Source organism: Stegodyphus dumicola, chromosome 12 (genome assembly GCF_044657685.1).
Source record: "Stegodyphus dumicola isolate Sdum_Otavi_A_Nest chromosome 12, ASM4465768v1".
NCBI classification, from domain to species: domain Eukaryota; kingdom Metazoa; phylum Arthropoda; class Arachnida; order Araneae; family Eresidae; genus Stegodyphus; species Stegodyphus dumicola.
The window spans coordinates 25,663,902-25,683,902 of NC_140779.1; the positions used below are offsets into that span (position 1 = coordinate 25,663,902).

Here is a 20,001-nt window from a genome sequence, read left to right on the forward strand (position 1 = left end):
TTAATTTTAAAACAGCTAGATAGTAAAAAAATTAAGGTTGAAATTTTAGGAGGTATTTATACATTAAAAGTTACATTTGCCACAGAACACTTTTTTTTATTTTTAATGAAAGAAAACTTTTAACATTAGGGGAAAAGTGGCAACATTGTGCGCTAAATTTTTATGTTTGGAACAGAATGGCAGCAAAATATTTCTTTCGAAATATGATTTAAAACACGTTACTATTCTACCTCGCAGGTTATGTCAAGTAAAATTTTTCTGTCTTTCACCAGAGGTAAGAAATTTTTAAAATGGACGAAGAAACATACTTTCAAAAAGAAAGTTTGAATAACGATATAATGAACCAAGGAGAAAGTTCATCTTTTCAAACATATCCTGATTCCATCATCAAGGATACACAATCTGAAAATGGTTTTGGAAACGTTAATCAAGGATCTTTGAATAATAGTGTGTATGAAGAACTAAGCGTGAAGTATAAAATTTTTTATCGAAAATGTTTATAAAAGTAGAGAAAATAAATATATGTTTAACTTTACTGTGATTATAGCTGAACCACATAATCAGATCAATGTCTCTAGTGAATCCATTTCGCGTATTTGAGAAATATTCATACCTATATAAGTTTGAAATCTGTGTGACTGTTCCTACAAATGTTTTTAAATTTCCTTAATTATTATTGCCCAATTTTTTTCTCGTTTATTTTGATTATATGGTGCATTTAACATTAAATCTTTCTCCTTTTCCATATCAGTATTTTTATCATAAAAGTTATTAAAACTTTAAAAAAGCAACGGAGTCAAAATTTATGCAATATTTATTATTTTATTTTTACATTAATTTTTGAGTCAAAATTTATGCAATATTTATTATTTTATTTTTACATTAATTTTTGTTGATGAATTATTTATCTTTTGTGACGATTCTGATAAAATAATTTTTCTATAATCATAATACAAATAACGATAACTTGAGAGAATTTTGAAAAAAATCCTTAATTTTTCTCCTTCGAATTAACTGAAAATAAATTTCAGTAACAATCAATAATCTACTTAAATTATTAATAATGCTTCTGAGAAAATAATATTTAGTCTTTAAATTTCTGTCATGTTTAAATTCAGGATACATTAGAAAAATCCGCAGATCTGTAATTTTATTTTTGATACAGATGAAAATGATTTTCCGACATTTGTTTTTAAATTTATGGATTAAACTTTATTGCAGAAATGTTTAAACTTATTTTTTCATGAAGATTTTTCTAGCTGCATTTTATTTTCTCTATCTTCGAATTTATAGCACATCAAAAAGCAACGATGTGGAAGCAAGAGTAAATGTCATGCCTTGCGATCCTTCATATGGGATTAAAACTGAAGACCAGAAGTCAGATGCAGCAAATGGTCTTTTTAAGGTGAAATCAGTTGTATTATTTCATATTATTTGCTAACAATAAAATGAGTAACCAAAAGTTAATCTTAAAAATAGCCTCTTCATTACCTCTAAATAATTTATATACAATTCTTCAAGTAAGTAAATTGTTCCAATTTGACACACATAGTTTGAAATAAGTCTTGATGAGACAGGCAATTAAAAAAATTATCTGAAAACATTATCTAAAAGGATGCGAGCTAGTAAAGCGGAAACATATATCAATAGCGGTTTAAAAAAAAATAAACTACACACTCTAACTGAAACATTGCAAGATTTAAATAACTCCACATCCCTGTCTACATAAGGCATTCGGCAAAAAATTAAATCAGTGTTGCCAGATGATTAAACTGAATTTTTCTCAATAGAAAGTAAATCTTTCTCTAAAATTCCTGCAGTTTAAGTAACGGACGGTAGGTTTCATACTTGGCTTTTGCTTACGAACCTAATATTTTCGCAAAAATTCTCTTATTTTATATTTTCATTTCGAAAACAACGAAAAGTATATTAAAAAGTATTCGAAATGAAAATTATGAAATGAGAAAAATTTGACTGTGGCTGGAATTCAAAAACTATACATTACTCAAGGGAAAAATGCATAGAAGTTATGTAAAACAGTTTGGCAACAGAATAATTTAATCATATGGAAACGTAATTAATACGAAGGCCGTAGAACTCCAAAAGCTTTCCTATCAAAATAACTTTAGAATATATACGAGAGATTTGAGGACTCATTAAAAATTTGCCTTTAATTCAGCGAAATAACACACGTGAAAAATCTTTCTAAGTTATAACGTTCTTGATTTATGTACTTTGCTTAGTAATTAATTTATATACATTGCTTAGTAAAGCATAGGGGAGCAAAAGTATTTTTTTTATTTACCACAATGTATTTTTTGTTATGTGTGACCGATTAGAAAAAAATAGCCGAACTACATACAATGACGAATCTAAATCAAAATTCTAAAAGAAAAAATTTAATTAATTGAATATAGATTTTCTTTTATATGACATAGCTGTCACTTTAACTACTTAAAATTATGTTAACATCCCAAAACAGTGCTTTTACGGGAGTTGTATGGTCAAAACTGTTATAATTTTAAAATTACTTTCATGCTTTTAATTAAAAACAGGCAACTTAGAAAACTCTTTTAATATACATTTTACTTTACACTGTTCAGAAAACAGAAAAATAGTAAATAAATAAGTAAAAAAAATTTTAAATCTGAAATTGTTTAGATATTATCTGTAGCCCAAAATATCTCTTAAATTTTAATATAATTTATCAGTAAATATTATCAATAGAAATGGCCCAGACAGAATATCGAAACACTTATAGGATACCAGATGAAGACATACATTTAGACTAAGGTGGAGACATTACGTATCTTCTGAAAATTTGAAAAGAGAAAAAATATATACTGTCTAATTAGATATATCATGAAATAAAATGCATTTTTTTTAAATGAATTAAATTAAAAAAGTAAACAAAATATTATTTTCTATTGCAATCCAATCAATAACAGATAGATTAAATTTGAAAGATAAATGTCTTACAGTCTGCCAAATGACAATAGACTCGAAAGAAAAGTGAATCGACACATATGCAAAGGATTACGTATAATCGCTTTTCAAGAATAATAGACCTTTTGGACTAAACATGAAGCGCTGCTGTCTCTGAATACAGAAAAGTATTTTTTAACCATTACATCTTTCAAAATCTGGGCTATCTGCCGAAGAGAAGAATTTCTTCCTAGAAGATTCCTCAGGGAAACTTTCTCGTATTCTCATTAATTATAAGGAAAACTGCAAAAATATCCCCGCAGCTATCTCTTTGGTCAAACTATCAGTATTTTACAGTCGTATCCATTTGCCTACTGGAGTTGTTAACAGGTAAAATGTGATAACTTTATAAAGAAATGTGATAACATGATAAAGCAAGGAATTTTATTTTGCCATTGAAGGCGTTTCTCTAATTTGTAAAATTTTTAAATTAAAAAAAAATCGGCACTATTCCGTTAGAGCGGTTCAGTTAAAAATTAAGAAAAAATGAGAAAAAAACAATGTTACAACAGCATGTCAAATATCGTGACTCGAGATTTCCAGTTTTCGTTTGGAAAATTTTAACAAGCTAATTTTTTTTTTTTGCCATATTTAGCTATTTTTTCTAGTACGATGGACTACATAATTTGGAAATTACCTCATGACGAAGAGGCTGCCATAAGATTCTTTCAGGATAAAGGAATAATTCTGAGCAATTGACTTTGTTCTTAAAATCATTCGATGAAGTTAACTTTTGACTCAAACAAAATTCCTGTATTGCGTTGTTACATACGTTCTTGCTGTGAAAATAAAGGATTGAGAACCAGAACATGATTTGAAGGCTCGCGTCTTCCTTTCCTCTGTGCCGTTTCTCATATATGTCTGTAATGTCAGAAATTGACGTCGATTGAATTTTGCCAACTTCAGTTAAATCAGCCATAATAGGACAGTAGATTAGAATAACTACTTGAGGGAGGTATGTGCAAATAGCTTGATGTCTCGTAAAAGAAATAAAATCGGTAAAGCCAACAAAATCGTAGAAATAGACGGAAGTCTTTTCCCAAAAAGAAAAAAACAACATTGGATATATTCTTCTGGAACAATAGGTATTCGAGGGTTTATGCCGAGAAAGCAAAGAATGTTTTCTGGTCGCTGTTCCCGATCGTTCTACTATAACATTGATGACTGCCATTCAGGAAAGCATCACGGATGGCAGCATAATATTTTCAGACTGCTGAGAAGGATATAAGAAAGAGGAATTAAGAAATGTTGAACATTTCACTGTGAATCACAATTATAATTTTGTAGACCCTGAACCTAGATGCTGTATCCAAACTGTGGAACGATTGTGGGGCAGTGCTAAATGGAGAAATAAATTGGAGGAGGGCACTGCTCGCCACCATTTAGGTTTGGTTTGGTATGGTTTGGTTTATTTAATTATGGCAAAGCACACTAGGGCTATCTGCCTAAAGGGACGGATGTCTACGTGGAGGACTTTCTAAGGGAAACTGGCTCGTATACACGTTACACATGGAAAAACCACGAAAACGCCCATGCAAGCTAGTCCGTTCGCGGGATTCGAACCTCGGACCGAACTACCACTGTTCAGCGACTTCGGCCGCTGGTGCGCCCGCCACCATTTAGAGTCATATTTGATAGAATTTATGATTTATGTGGTGTCGGCTATATTAAAAAAAACTGAATTTTTTTCTGTAATATTGAATGATATTTGTAATTTTATGCCACCTTTTGTTTTATTATTTTTTATTTATATGTAGAATATTCTTTGTGCCTCCTGTTTAGATTAAATTAAATTTTTTGTTAGTTTTTATTTATGTGTAGAATACTCTAGATTGTAAAGTTGAAAAGAAAAATTTACTTTCTTTAAGAATTTCGAAATTAAAAAAAAAAATTACTTTTTGCAGAAATAATTTTTTTAGTCTCTTGAACTCTATTTTTATTTCACAATTTTATACTTGGTAACAATTGGTAGCCCCCCCCCCAAAAAAAAAAAAAAAGAAAGAAAAAAAAATGTGGAGCATTTTTATCTGACGCCGCTCTAACGGAATAGTATCAAAATTTTTAACAATAATTAAGTTAAATTTACTCAATTTTTACTTTTTGTGAGCTACATGATAGTGAATTATGCATAAGTGAAATACCAAATAAATTCTTAGATATAAATAGTAACATTTTTTATAAATCGCAAATTTTGAAAGTTATTAAAGATAAACATGTTTGCAATGAATAATGTTCATAAATTTCATTTTTCAGAACGTAAGTCCATGCGCATTAAGCGACAGACCTGTAGAACCCTTTAAAGGAAGCGTAAGAATTGTTCGATTGAAAGCTGTATCAAATAGCACCGCACAAGATGTAAATGCTATGAGCTGTAACATAGTTTCCCCACCAACTGGCTCTCTGTCCAAAGATGACTGTAGCAGATTATATGTAAATCAAATGAAGCAGGAGACTGAAAATATAACCGTTACAAATCCTGAAGTATGTTTTCAAACTACTGTATGAAACATTAATGCTTCCTATTTTACGTAAATATTTCTTAAAGTGACGACTGAGAAGACCTACTGGGATTAGAATAAAAAAGTAAAATAATTACGAATTTGAGTGATAGTGAGAAGCACTCTGGCAAGTAGCGGTTGAATAAGAACACGATTGAAAAATTTGCTTGCTTAAGCATAGTTTAAAGGAACATTTAAACCAGGGATCCCCAAACTATTTTGGACAAGTGACCCCTTTTCCAAAATGAACTGTTACCTCAGACCCCCATGGCCAAATTACCTACTTTTAAGATCAACCCCCTTATTCATAATGGTCCGCTAACTTAAAACAGCTGCTACAGAGTGTTATTTTTCATTCTGACTTAGGTCAATAGAAGAAGACAGAGTGAGAATTAGCAATGCTTTAAGTTAACAGACTATTATGAATAAGGGGGCCTATCTTTAGTTTTTTCCTATTGATACAAAATACCTAGGTACTAAGGTACCAATTGGAAAACTTTGCACTTGGTTAAGTGAGTAAAGTTGGCTTCATTTTCTCATCAAAATTTAACAAAATAAAAAGACATACAATTCAGTAAATATCAAGCTTAATTTATAATGATTATTACAAATTAAGTACTTAAAGAATCTTAAGTAGGTAGGAAATTATATTTAAAAAAGTATTAATTCGCAAAGAGAAAATAAAACATTCAGTGTGATGGATGAACCTGGTGACTTTCTACCAATCTAGCTACATCCGGTTCATTATTGGTGAGTTGCGGCCTTAAATCTCCACTTTGGTTGATTTTCAAACGGTTTCTTTGTTTCGTCAAAATGTTTGTTACTACACTGAAGCTTTTTTCAACTAGGTATGATGATGGAAAAGCGATAAGGCGTTTTTGAGCAATGTTCCACAATGTAGGATACTGTGTTTCAATGTTGCGTTGCAACCAGAACTTCTGATAGCCTTGGTTGAACTTCTGCTTAAGCTCTTCGTCTGTGCTGATGGTAATCAACTCTTCTTGCATTATCACATTGGCTTCTTCTATGTGTGGTATTGTACGGATTTATTATCCATTGAGGAATTTGTAAATTTAAAAGATCCTCAAACCTCTCCGTAAAATCCTTATGTAATGCGTCTAAGTGAGTGACATATAATAAAATGTCATCATCTTGAAGCATTTCTGGTAATTTTGACAAATGCAGAAAGTGCGAATATTCTTTTCTGCCTAAATTTTGTTTATAAAGGATTAGTTTACCCACGAAGGCCGATATTATTGATTTTGTTTTAATCAAGTTAAGATCGTCACCCTGCAGTTGCAAATTAACTTTGTTGAACATTCCAAAGATATCAGTCAAGTAATAAATATCTGTTTTACAATTGTTCAGATTTTCTTTCAAATGCGGATCTTTTTCTTGTAAAAACTCCAACTCAGATTCAAAAATGGCTGAAAATCTTTCTAAGCAAGAGCCTCTTGATAGCCAGCGAACTTCAGTGTGCAGAAGTAATCGAGTAAAGACTTCGTCGTTTTCCTCACATGCTGAGCAAATAACCGAGAGTTCAAAAAATCTTGTTGATAGCATTTATTACATATTGTAAAGACTTATGCAATCTAGGACTCATCTTTTTTGCTACTAAATGCTGCCTGTGAATCACGCAGTGAATGACCAGTGCATCAGGCAGTTGTCGCTTTAATTGAGCTATAAAACCACGATGACGACCAACCATAGACGGTGCACCATCAGTCGCAACAGAAACAATGTTCTTCCATGGAATAGCTTTTTCAGTAAAAAAATGTTCCACGGCCTGAAAAATCGATTCTCCTCTGGTATCAGTCTCTAAATATGTAGCAAAAAGCAGTTCTTGGCACATATTTTCATCTTTGATAAATCGAACATATCCTAACAACAGAGCTTCATTGCCGGGTAATGTAGACTCGTCCAACTGGAGAGAGAATCTGTTGGTCTGTAAGAACTTGCATAAAATGTTTTCCACATCGCGTCCCATCTCGTCTATGCGTCTCTGAACGGTGTTATTGCTCAAAGGAATTCTCTTTAAAATATCATGTGCGGGTTTGTGCAATACATTGTTAAGGACCTCCGCAATGGCTGGTAAGATAAGCTGCTCTCCAATTGTGTGGGGTTTCCACGACTTCGCTATTAGTAAAGATATATTACAGGTATTCAGTAATCAGTCACTTTACTTCACTTAATTAGCTATGTAATAACTTTGTAATCTCTTGAAATAAATGAGTACTTATATGAGTTATTATCGTTCAAGCTCCAACGAATTTCAAAACGCAAATGAACTTTCAACCTAAGTGCAAGCTCGTTAAATAGTAAAATATCAGGAACATGTTTGGACTTGATCATGAATTCGCTCGTGTTAAATCGCGTAAGCGTCAAATAGAGAGCAAGTCAAAACGCGCCTGAATGACGTACACTCGAACTCATTATCTTGCACAAACTTGTCCACACAGACTTGCCGAGTTCTTCATCTTGTACGAACTTGAGACTTTACATCACTACAACAATGCTGTTTCCTACAAAAATATTAATTATTCTTAGTACACGTAACACAACATAAACAATACAGTACCTACCTATCTTGAAAGTTTTAAATAAGAACTTGTGTTAATTTAATAGGGGTCGATTTTTAGACCTCGTCGACCCCCAAAATCAGTTTTCGTTTATGTCGACCCCTAGGAAACCGATATCGACCACTTTGGGAATCCCGGATTTAAACAATCACTTTACTATACAAATATTACAGTCACGCATCTTTACAAGAATCATGTCAATAGATTCTTCATGCATGTCGGTTAAATCCGTATGTACATTCTTTTCTTTTTCAGTTGGGGGAGGGAGAAGAAAAAAACAGAAGTTACATAGTATTAGCTTAAAATTCTAGAATCATAACCAGATATCTAGAGGTATACTTTCAGTGAAGTTGCTTCCATAGTACTTATAGTGCTATCCAGAGCTCCCAAATCACAGGTTCTTAAACCAAGTAGCTCCTTTCCTGCCGTGACAGGAATCTGCTCACGTTTACCGAGATTCATTATCATAAATGCTTTGAAAAGTCTTTAATAGTTATCATTTTGTTTCTGTACAGCGAGATGAATTTTATAGGATTTGTCCGGAAATTAGTAGTACTGAATTAAAAAAATTTATTCAGAATTTTAATACAACTTAATAATTTTCAAAACATGCCCCTTCTGCATCAATACAGCGATTCCAGCGACTCTGCCAATCACGGAAGGCTCGCTGGAAAGCAGAAACTGGAATGCTCTTCAGCTCACTCGTTACGGCCTCTTAAATTGCCTAAACCAAGCCTCGTGCCGTCCTTTCATGACCCTTTTCAGTCGGGGAAGGGGAGAAGTCTGAAGGAGCGACATCTGGGTTGTAGGTTGGATGGAGAAACTGTGTGATGTCATGTTTGGTCAGAAAATCCATGATAGCAAATGCGATGTAGCTTGGCGCATTCTCGTGATGATCCAGCGACTCCATGATCCAGCGACTGCATGATCCAGCGGCGACTCATTTTCTGAGTCTTTCAAGTACAGATACAGCGCAGATGTTGCGCCTTCAGATTTCTTCGTTCGGAAACTATGCTTTTTATTATTTTACTGAACGATATTTCTTTCCTTTTCGCTACACTTTTTTTTTTTTCTGTACTCAGAGAAATGTATCTTTTCTCTCGTTTTTGTTTACTATTGTCACGACTAGCGTTTTATCTTAACTGCACGGATGTGCACTCGCGTAATGATTTCTTGTTAGTCGGCTAATTTTATGTCTCTCGCACTCGTTGATTGAACATACAAAATATTCAGGATAATTCAAATATTTCCATAATGTGTGTGCTTCGTAATGAATTATTATGCCCTGCACAGCTGCACTTCCCACACAAATGTAATTTTGTTCCCTGAAGCTGTAAGAAAAATTAGAGAAAACAGTGATCATGATTCCTATAAAAAAATCGAAACAACTTTTTCTTTTTACGTAATTTTAAATCCAGTATTAAAATATTTTGTGATACAGCCTATTTTTTTATTTACACCTCTTATTTAAAATACAAATTTTTCTATATATCTCTATCATAATTATAAATACTACATGAATTCTTCTCAATATAGATAAATAAGAACAGAAATTTTTCATTTAAGATTTGATCAGCCATTTAATTTCCAATATTGAAAGTGTTTAGATTATCAGATCAAACCTGGCATTTGTTTACCATCTTGATATTGCAAGTTGAAATTTTTTCCCAACTAACTGTCTTTCCACAGTTTGAACTTCAATGCAATTTTTCATCCAGAATCCGTTCAATGATGAATCACTAGTCATAGGGTGTACTCATGTCATAGTGATTCATCATTGAACGGATAATAACATCTGAACATACATGTCTTGTAAGTCTGAACATACATGTCTTGGAGATTTAATAATGGCTATTCTAATGTACACATGAGATACTTAATGAGACATGGACCAGATCGTACGAGCTAAAACTGAAAAGCCAATCGGAAAAGTAACATCCTTATGGGTAACTACAAAAATCTAAAGTTCAACAGAATTTCAATAGTATGAATTTAATAGTGATTCTCATCTAAGACTGTGAAGACATTATCCTAATGTCTAACATATCTGAAGGATAGATTTCCAATGCATTTCCGTTCATTACTGAAAATTTTGACGTCACCAGCGGTGAAAAATATTCTGTGGCACTTTCTGTAGAATCTTTCCATCACTTTGCCAAACAATGCTCGGTTATTTACAGTAATTGCTGGCTGGTTTGTTGATTCGTTAAGACTGAGAAATCCACACTTTCCCGACTTGCTCTTATTATTCCTTTTTGTAAAGTCAGCTCTCTTAAGTTAGATTGTATGGTAGCCAGTAGAGAGTAACTCGTCATCTCAGTCTAACACGTGATACCGAAGGGTTACTTCTTCTAAAATCCAAATTCGAAGGTTATTTTAAACTTTCCTAGTGTTACTCTAGTCAGTGCTGATCAAAGAAAGAGAAGATACAGGAAATAAAAAAACAAAGAGGTAACGTGTTAATATGAACCTGATAGTAGAGTTATTAGATTTCTAAGCTGAAGGAGCCACTTTGAGGCATTGGTTTCCAAAGTCCTCCACAGATATTTTTTGTGCAGTAGACAGCTGTATTTGAAACATCAATAGAACAGGCAATTGCTACAAATGTACGATGACAGGCAGTTGCTACAAATGACTTGCACATCACTGGAAATGGATTCTGCAAAATGCTAGCGGCTGCATCGAAAGACAATTTTACTGCAGTATTTGTATTAAACAGTTCAACTCTTGATCAATAAACGCATTATCAGCATTAAAGCTTTAACCTCGTAATTTGCAGGAACGATATTTCTTTTGTAGAGACCGCTGTCATTAATCAAACATTCCCTAGAGCTGCGAGGCACAAGAAAGGTTAGAAATCACTTCTGTAAGTCTTGAGAGACTGTAATATTATCTTGAACTGGTAAACAAATTTATGATGCATTGGTTGGTTATATGCACATTTTCCCACTTTCTGTGATCAGCAAATATCAGAGATAGTGGTTAGATGGCTTAAGATTTGAATGGGTGTTCTCTTATAAAATTCACTACTCTTAATTCGGAAAGAGTTACTAGCGATATTAATGCTAGATTATTAATAATTTTAATTAATTTTAAAGTTTTCTTCTAAATTTCCCAATTCAGAAAATTCTTGATTATATTAATTATTTAGAAATTATTTATTATTAGAATCTAATAATAAATAATTATTATTAGAATTTAAAATGAAAAACGATTTCTTAAAATTTGCTTAATTTGTAAAGAAATAGAGGAATTTTAACTGCAAGCAAGTAGCCGTAAAAGATAATGTCCAGTAATCAATGTAGGTAACAGCGATTGAAGAATATTACAGAAGATTCCAAAACAGTATTATTACGTTCATCGTTATTTTTTTCCTGGGCAACATTTTCATAGTTTTAAATGTTGTACCACTAATAAAAATCTCAGTATGAAACTTCCTTTAAGCAGTTCAACTCTTCATTTCAATAGCTAGATTTAAAAAACACATGTTTCCAAAAATTTGCCCAGGTAGAACCAATCAGAAACGTACCTTAATAGTTCCAAAGTATAGACAAAAATGGCAAGTTTCTCTGTTGAGAAAATTTCAGAAACTTAACCAAGAATAAGGTTCGTTTGGCTGCGATATCAGTAAACATAATTTAAGAACTTTTAGGTACATTATAAAACGCGTAAAAATGCAATCAAAGTTAACGACATACTTTGAATGCCTGGTTAGTTTTAGACATTTCACAAAAAAGTGTCTGGTGTGGACATTACATCACTTCCTTGTACGCCTATTAAATTTTACACCTTGTTTGTTGTACTTCATTTAAAATTATTTTCTCGAAATATTCTAACTTAATTAACCGATTCCTCAAGTTGAAAATGACATAACTTGCAAATTTTGAAATTAAACATCCAGCTCAATTTTTGTCGTACAGGAGCCAATATCCAGTATTTTATTTTTGGTACCTACGTATTATCCCATTGACCGTTAAACTGTAGCCAAGCAATGCGATTTAGTGGTAAATATGAATAAGCGTGGTGTCACAGCACACTCATAACAACTACGTTCGTCTGATTCTCAATAAGCTGCTTTTGGCTTACTGAAAATCAACTGAGAACAAGGATATAAATTAAATGTTATTGCTTAATGTCCCCCCTCACATTAAAAAAGGAATCTGAGGTCTGTATAATCGTATTTGTGAGTACACTCCGGTCCATTTATTGCTGATCGATATAGTTAACATCTGTTGACTAAGGAAAGAACAGCTGGATATAGTCGACGTAAAAATAATAGATCGAAAAAATAGATATAAATCGACAAAAACCTTTTAACGAAACGCAAAAGCTAAGCGAGTCGAAAACTTTCTCCAGCAGTGGCTATTTGGTGAATAGTGTAGAGAGATTGACGAATGTTTTATTATTAGACTAATGTTTTATTGTTAAAAGTGCAGCTCAGAATCCTGCAGGAACGATTAACAAAACTTGGGCATGATCTCAGCCAAACTCCATAATTCGATGATAGCCAGCTTTTACGGTCGGTGGAATAATACGTAAGTAGCTTCTTTTTTAACAAAGAGCATGAAATTTTCCCAAACATAAGTATACGAACAGGGATGCTCATATGCCCCTAATGCCGGGACAATAGGTGATAATTTGAAATTTAGATTTTATTATTTGTTCAAATTTTTTTTTAAATCTGAAATTGCTAAAATATGAATATTTTTGGCATTTGAAACACTTCTGTAACTCGATGTACATGTTTATGACCAATAACTTCAAAAATAAAGCCGAGTAAGGACTTTTAAAGACGATTAAAGGGGGTAATTATATATATATATATATATATACACACCAACACTGGTTTCCAAAAATTAAGGAAAAATCACAAAGTAAGCCAATCTGGGTAAAATTTCAATATGTTGTCAAATAAAAATTGCTTAGTAAAAATGCAGTGTGCAAATTAGTGGAGCTGCAATCGAAATACGTCATCTGCGAGGTCCATAAAATTTCTGTTTCAGAGCAAGCCTGTAAATTTCGCTGTGACACTGAGATAAGAAATTTGGAACAGCCAATTTGTAACATGGGATAGCTGTTTTGCAACAATGACCTCCAGGTATCATTTGCCCCAAGAACTGCTATGGAGACCAATTGGGAGACTAGAGGCAGAATAAAGTCAAGTAGAAGTGGTCAAATGGTTAAATGTGAGTCCTATGGTTCATAGACTTTGGCAATAATTTCTAACCACAGATTCGGCATCCAGGAGTCTCAGCCAAGAATGGCCAACCCCTACGACGAGAGCTGATGACCGATATTATGCGCACGAAGGACATGCCGCTCACATCACGTCATAGAAGGGAACGTTTGAGGTCCACTGAACAGCTGATCAATGGAGGGCTATTCTCTGTATGGATGAGTCCAGGCTTAGCCTTCATAGCGACAGCCGGCGTTATTTGATTTGAAGAGAATCTGGAACCCGTTATCATGCATCAAACATCCGTGAGAGAGATGCTTACAGAGGAGACAGTGTCTGTGTTTGGAGAGGTATTGCTTTGGGTGGATGCACAAACCGCTATGTCTTTCCACGTTGAACTATGAATGCTCAGGCTTGTTTAGAGATGGCATCCTTGATGCTCATATGCCCCTTATGCCGGGGCAATAGGTGATAATTTCTTGATACAAGACGACAACCCTAGAACACACAGCTCGAATCGTGGATGATTATATCCACTAGCAAACAATCCAGCTCAAGGAGAGACGAGCTCGATCACCTATCGAGCCTATCGAGCATGCTTGGGATGATTTAGAAACACGTATAGTTACTCTTAGTCATCCTCTTCAGACTTTGCCATGGTTGCAACTGCTTTGCAAGAACAATGGCTCTCTACTATTACTACTACATAATTGACAGAATCGCACACCATAATAGTCTGGTAATTTCTTTGCGTGTTATTTTATAACTTACTATGTGTTGCATACTGTGGCTCAGTTTCATTAAAGTCTAAATGTAGCTTTTTGAATAATCGTCATTTTGAAGATTTTTCCTTAATGAAAACCAGGGTATACTTTTAGTACCGCCGATTGCCATAAAAATGGGAGGTGCACAACTAGATGTTATAGCAGTTTCATATAGAGAATTTCAATAGTCTATGGTTGATCGTATTTGAGTTATGTGAGATATATGCGCGTACATACGTACGTACAGATATCACGAAAATCTATCCATTTTAGAATAAGGAGTCCTTTATTCTGTCCGTATTTACAGATGTCATGCAAAAAAAAGTCTCTAAATGGATTCGGGACGATCATAATGACTTGAAATGTAAAACTCGAAATTTTTTACAATTACAAAACTTCTTTTACTTTACTTCGTACAAAGAAGTAAAAAGGACTTGACGATAAATTTTTCTAGAAACAATAATTTAACTCAAAAATAAATCGGTTTTTATAAATTTAAGATGTTTTAAATTTGGAACAGCAGTTCAGAGAGCAGCACACGATCTTAAAATTATACTCTATTTTCTTTTAATTTATAATTAGATAATCGTATTGAAATTCTAATTTTTTGAACGCATTGGTATCAGATGAATATATTAAAATCGCTTAATTTTTGTTCCTCTAGGCTAAATATCAAGTTTTGACATTCAGTATACCCAACAAAGCTTCACAGGGATTTATTTCTTCAAGTTGTCAAGAGCATCTGGATGCAAACCATCAAGGATATAGCCAGATATTTATAAATTCAACTATTTCTCCTTCATTTGAAAAAGAAAATTCTTGTAGTTCGCACAACATAGCGGATGAACCATGCCATTCGCCACCTGTGACCAAAATACCAAGATTTGATAAGGTAAATAAGTTGGCTTATATTCAATTTTGCTTTCAAATAAATCAGTATTTGCATATTAACAGAACCACTTAAGTAAGCGTCACCAAAATTTCAGAATACGTCAAACTCTGGAGACTGTTGAATTCATGATTCTTTATATTTATACTGCTACATAATGTTAAACCACTTTATTAAAATAACAATAATGGCTTTTTACTGCTGTGTGAAGAAGTATAAAATATTTCAACTTTCTATCACACTGAACTTCTAGAATTAATCTTCCTTCTAAATTTTGTTTAAATCAGACTCTCCTGATTTCACAAAACAATTATGAATGACAATAATTGTTATCAGTGCGAAATATTAGTTATGAATACATACCTCAGCTCCATTCTTGCTGATTTCAAACTGTAACACTTATCTGGTACTTAATCTAATTTTAACTAGGACAAGTACAGTTTACCTAGGTGTTACTTAAAGTTCTCGAGTGAATTTTCACCACGAGCTTAACTAAGCTCTACTAGCAAAGAGATACAGATTAAAATTTAAATATAAATGCATTCCATCTCATCGTTTGTTCAGTTAACAGTCGCGTAGTTAGGAGGGGATGCCCCCCGTCGTTGCCGATTTAAATAAAAAAATATAGCAACTTAAAAAATTCTGACATATAAAATTCATTTTTTTAAAAATTGAAAACAGTTTTAAAACTTTGCCCTAAACTAAAAGAAAATATTTCATTTTTTGCAAAACTTCGACCGATTAGCAAGGTTTTCCTGTAAAGCTACGCGGCTTTATTCTTAGTCTTAAAAACTGAAATGAGAACTAAGAGCAAACAATGCATAAATACTATGCAGCTAGGAAATCCAAGCTTGGAAGCGGGGAAGATTTTCATCTACGACTGATCCCTTCCCACCATTCAAGTGAGCATTGCATTCTACTTACTTAAGTTAGAACTTGCTTATTCGATTAGGACAAAACACGCGATTATTCGATTCCAACTCTCTGCTTAAGGAAAGGGATGTTTTCGTGGAAGATTTTTTAAAAGAAACTCTCACGTATCCATCTCACACAGATACCTGTGAAAAATCATGAAAATGCTCATGTAGCTACTCAGTTTGTTGTGATTCGAACTCTTGGGCAAAATTACTGGTGTTAACCTCTCTTTCCGCTCAACCGCTGGTGAGTGTATTCTAGTCTAACTTAATTTATGAATTTTAAATCATTTGCACCCCCTGGCTCGAATCCTCGTTTAGCCCAAGTTTTCCTTTTGTTTCTGTTTTAGACCACAGGGGACCCTGTGGTTGTTTCTTTTTTTATTATTATTTGTACTGTTTACGTTACCTACTTGAATAATATATTCCTAGTTCAAAATGAAGAATATTTTTACGACCTCAATAAGAGAGATCCTGTGTCTTACTTTTTCAAAATTCACAGTTTTTCTTTAAAAAAAAAACTGCGTTAGCCTTATGCATATGCCTTATGCATTAACCCAACGAAATTCACGAATTATTTTACGAAGGATTTATCTTTGAACTAACAGACGAATTAGTAAACTGCTATTCCTACACAATTAATTCTAACGACTATTACTAAAAAACACAAAAAAGTAAAAACTCAATAGCCTAAGTTTTATCGAAATTATGATTAAGTCACCGCGAGTCCATTAACTGACATAGCGAGAGAGATTGCTTATCGAAAATCCATAAACTTAATAATTTATCTTTTTCATTCTCTGTTTAAAACATTTTGGTTTGTCTTCCTGATCAGCATGATGGTTAGTGATGTCCGCAGAAATATTGACAGACCCGTGCTCAAATTTTGAAGAAAGCATGAATATTTCTTAATAAAGATTATCGTTGCGTCATGGGAGCATATAAAACACCTCGAGTCGAAAATCCTCTTGGGAGGTTTAATGGTTACCATTAAGAAGGATTATGAAGAGGAGTTGGAGACCCTTAGATCCGTCCACATGAGTGTTCTACAGCATAATTAGGAAGGACGGAACTGGGCAGATTCTTCCTGTTACCATAAGGAGCACAAGGCCTTGACCAGCAGTAGGTCTCTTCCATTTCTCCATAGTAAAATTCGTAGGCTATCTGGAGACTGTTCCAAGAATGTAAGGATAAGAAATAACAACACAGTTTAATTTTTCTTGAGAATCTTTGAGAAATTCTAAATTAGTTGTATAATTATAGGAGCCGCACTAAAATCACATATTATCAAAAATACACACAAAAATCGAATTAACTCTAAATTAAAAAAAACTTTAAAAATATGAATACTTAAGTACTCGAAATGAGTAATTTCTTTAGTATCTTTTAGTTCAAATACTTGTGCTTACACGATAATGATTCATCTTTTTATTTACAACATAAGAAACATTTACCATCTCTTTGAGCATAATCACTATAGGTGCAGCCAGTTCTAAACCAAAACAATCTACAAAGTGTACTTCAAATCTGTCATAAACTCAATGTGGATTTTAGAGAGATTAACAGTGTTGCTTCCATCCTCTGTTTTCCTTTTGCGTTTACAGAAAGACACTTACCTGCCAATGGGAGCTTACAATTTGTTTGTTCAACTGGCGGAGACATCTCTGACTCAGCAGATTCAATCTGGTTGAATTTTCACACCATTCCTGCACTGATTTTACACTTCTAGGAAGAGATTTCAAATTTTAGTCGCTCGAAATTTAACATACTTTAGATTTAATTACACCATAGTATATCTATATTTACTTACTGAATAATGATTTGGAAACGAGCTTATGTCATACCAATTTACAGGAAATACATATATACAAAATAAAATATTAAACTATTACGTATAAGCTGCTGATTTTTTCTTCTCATTCCATTTTATAGGCGATTGAGAGAATTCGTTTTAACTGAAATCAGTCGGTCATGATTTTTCTTCCCAGAATTATATTTTTATAGTTGTATTTAACAGATTCAGAAACCGGTCAAAACGTGTAACCTTTTAAAAACCACCAGATGCTTATACTACATTCGGCGTTTCCAAATAATATGTAACATTAATTTTTTAAATGTTAGTTATAGGTATTTTGAATTATTGCAAAAATATGTTTGATATAACTTCAATTTTAGATACCCATGTAACCATGCTCCTGTATTTACTGAATAGTTGCTTGTTCTGTAATGTAATAGTTTGAAAACAGTCATATGATGCTGATATAGAATTATTAGTATTACATAAACAATACTGGGAAAAACACTCGCACAAATGTACTTGTACTTCCGTCAACAAGTTACATTCTGAGTACTTTATTAGCGGGGAAAATTAACCAAACTGTACTTTAATAATAACAAGTTTTTGATGAAAGCAGTTCCGCGCATAACCGCTCTTCTTTATTATTTTTCAAGAAATTTGAGATTGGTTATACCTGATTATTTACTTTAGCAAAATTTTAGGATGGAATGCATAAATACTAATTTTAAAATATCTTCATATTATACATTTGCAAAACAGATTTAATGATAAGTACATTAAACCTGTTTTGCAAATATTTTTAATTTTTCTTTATCAGTTTTCCAGGGTTCGGTTCGGACTGGCAGCAAAATGTTGGTGGATTTAAAAAATTATGCGTGGCTTTCTGTCTTCTTCGTTGAAATATTATTTTTCAAAAATATTACCGATTAGTTTCTGGTGTTCAAATCACGAACTATCCTTCATCATTTTCAATTTTTGACTGCATATTCTTAGCTATGTTCCAATTTTAGAGACGTATGCTAGAGCATTCTCTTTTCTATATCTTTTGCTTTAAGATACTTTCGGACTTCAGATTAGGTCTTTGCTCAGCTTGTAATTCCGCTTTTATACAATACTGTTTGCTCCATGCTTCTCCTATAACAATTTTACGTTTTCACAGGAACAAATTTCATTATCCAACTATTGACTGAACAAAATATCAATGAATACTCTGAATTTATGTTTCTCTGGGCGTCCTTTCATTATTAACGAGCCTCCATCTAGGAGTTGTTGAGGAGGATTTTAAGGGGTGGGTGACTAGGGCAAAGCATGCGAGGGTTATCTAAAGGAGGAGATTGCTTTCTTGGAGAACACTTTAAGCAAGACTGATATGTTCTATTGTTACATACGGGATAAACCACGCAGAAGTCTATGCAGCCAGTCAGATATCCAGAATTTGCACCCGGGTCAAACTACCAGTGTTCAGCGATTTTAGAATTCGGCCGCTGTGGGAACGAGTTGATAAGGAATATGAGCTAATTGCGTATTCTGACGATTTGCAAATTCTGACGATTAATATGATTTGTTTGTTTTTCCGATGCGAATTTGCTATGCTAATATCTTGCTTGTGTGGCTCAAGTGCTTGTATGAATTAACAGTGACACACTTTGAGGGCTATGTTGAGAAATAAGCATGCTATATGGCACTAATTGCTCCTTGTAATAAATCCATTATAAGGAATTTCGAATTCTAACCAGACTTTTTACAAATTTATTTTAATCTTAAGAGTTTTTTACTCTTACCAGACGTTAAAGCTTATTTTTTCTCTTCTATAAAGACATGACTGAAAAGTTTGAGAAAATGATGGTATATTGATTACAAAGTCGAAATCGTGTAAAATAATCTATTGATATGATTATTAAAAGAACTGTGGGGTCGAGGTATCTTCATTTCTAACTCATTATGTCCTTCGACAACTGAACTTCGGTTCCGGCTTTGGTTACACTTATAAATATGCTCTATCGCTTCCAAAATGGCTTTATTTTACATCCTCATCAGTTTTTTCCATCTTTCAGTTTCATTTATATAACATCGGCAAAGTAGTACTTTAAAATTGTGTAGTAATACGGAATTGCCGATATCGAAACTGGTTGTGGACTGCATGTAGTTTCTTTTCAGATGCTGCAATAAAGGTGAAATTCATTTTAGATAACATTCCTACGAAGAACCCCAAAAAACCTAAAACTACAGAGGACCGTCCACGGCTATACTAATCAAGAAGTGAAACTTGTCAAGAAACTGTAACGTAACAAGAATCATAACTAATCAAGAAGAGTATTAGTGCTGTTAGAAAATTTCATGTGCTCCAACCTTGAATGTGACGAAATTTCACTTGTGCATCCCATGACCATATATTTCA

The 20,001-nt window shown here is 33.2% G+C and overlaps 1 protein-coding gene across 1 annotated transcript in view; it reads left to right on the plus strand.

Annotated features, from left to right (window-relative positions):
- The first annotated feature begins 208 nt into the window (after positions 1 to 208).
- The window catches only part of LOC118198428 (uncharacterized), a 35,520-nt gene continuing 15,727 nt past the window's right edge, over positions 209 to 20,001 (plus strand). The window contains exons 1-4 of the mRNA XM_035370098.2: positions 209 to 472; positions 1,294 to 1,405; positions 5,239 to 5,466; positions 14,667 to 14,894. Of these exons, the coding sequence (XP_035225989.1) occupies positions 291 to 472; positions 1,294 to 1,405; positions 5,239 to 5,466; positions 14,667 to 14,894 (750 nt within the window). The 5' untranslated portion in view covers positions 209 to 290. The remainder of the gene's footprint in view (positions 473 to 1,293; positions 1,406 to 5,238; positions 5,467 to 14,666; positions 14,895 to 20,001) is intronic.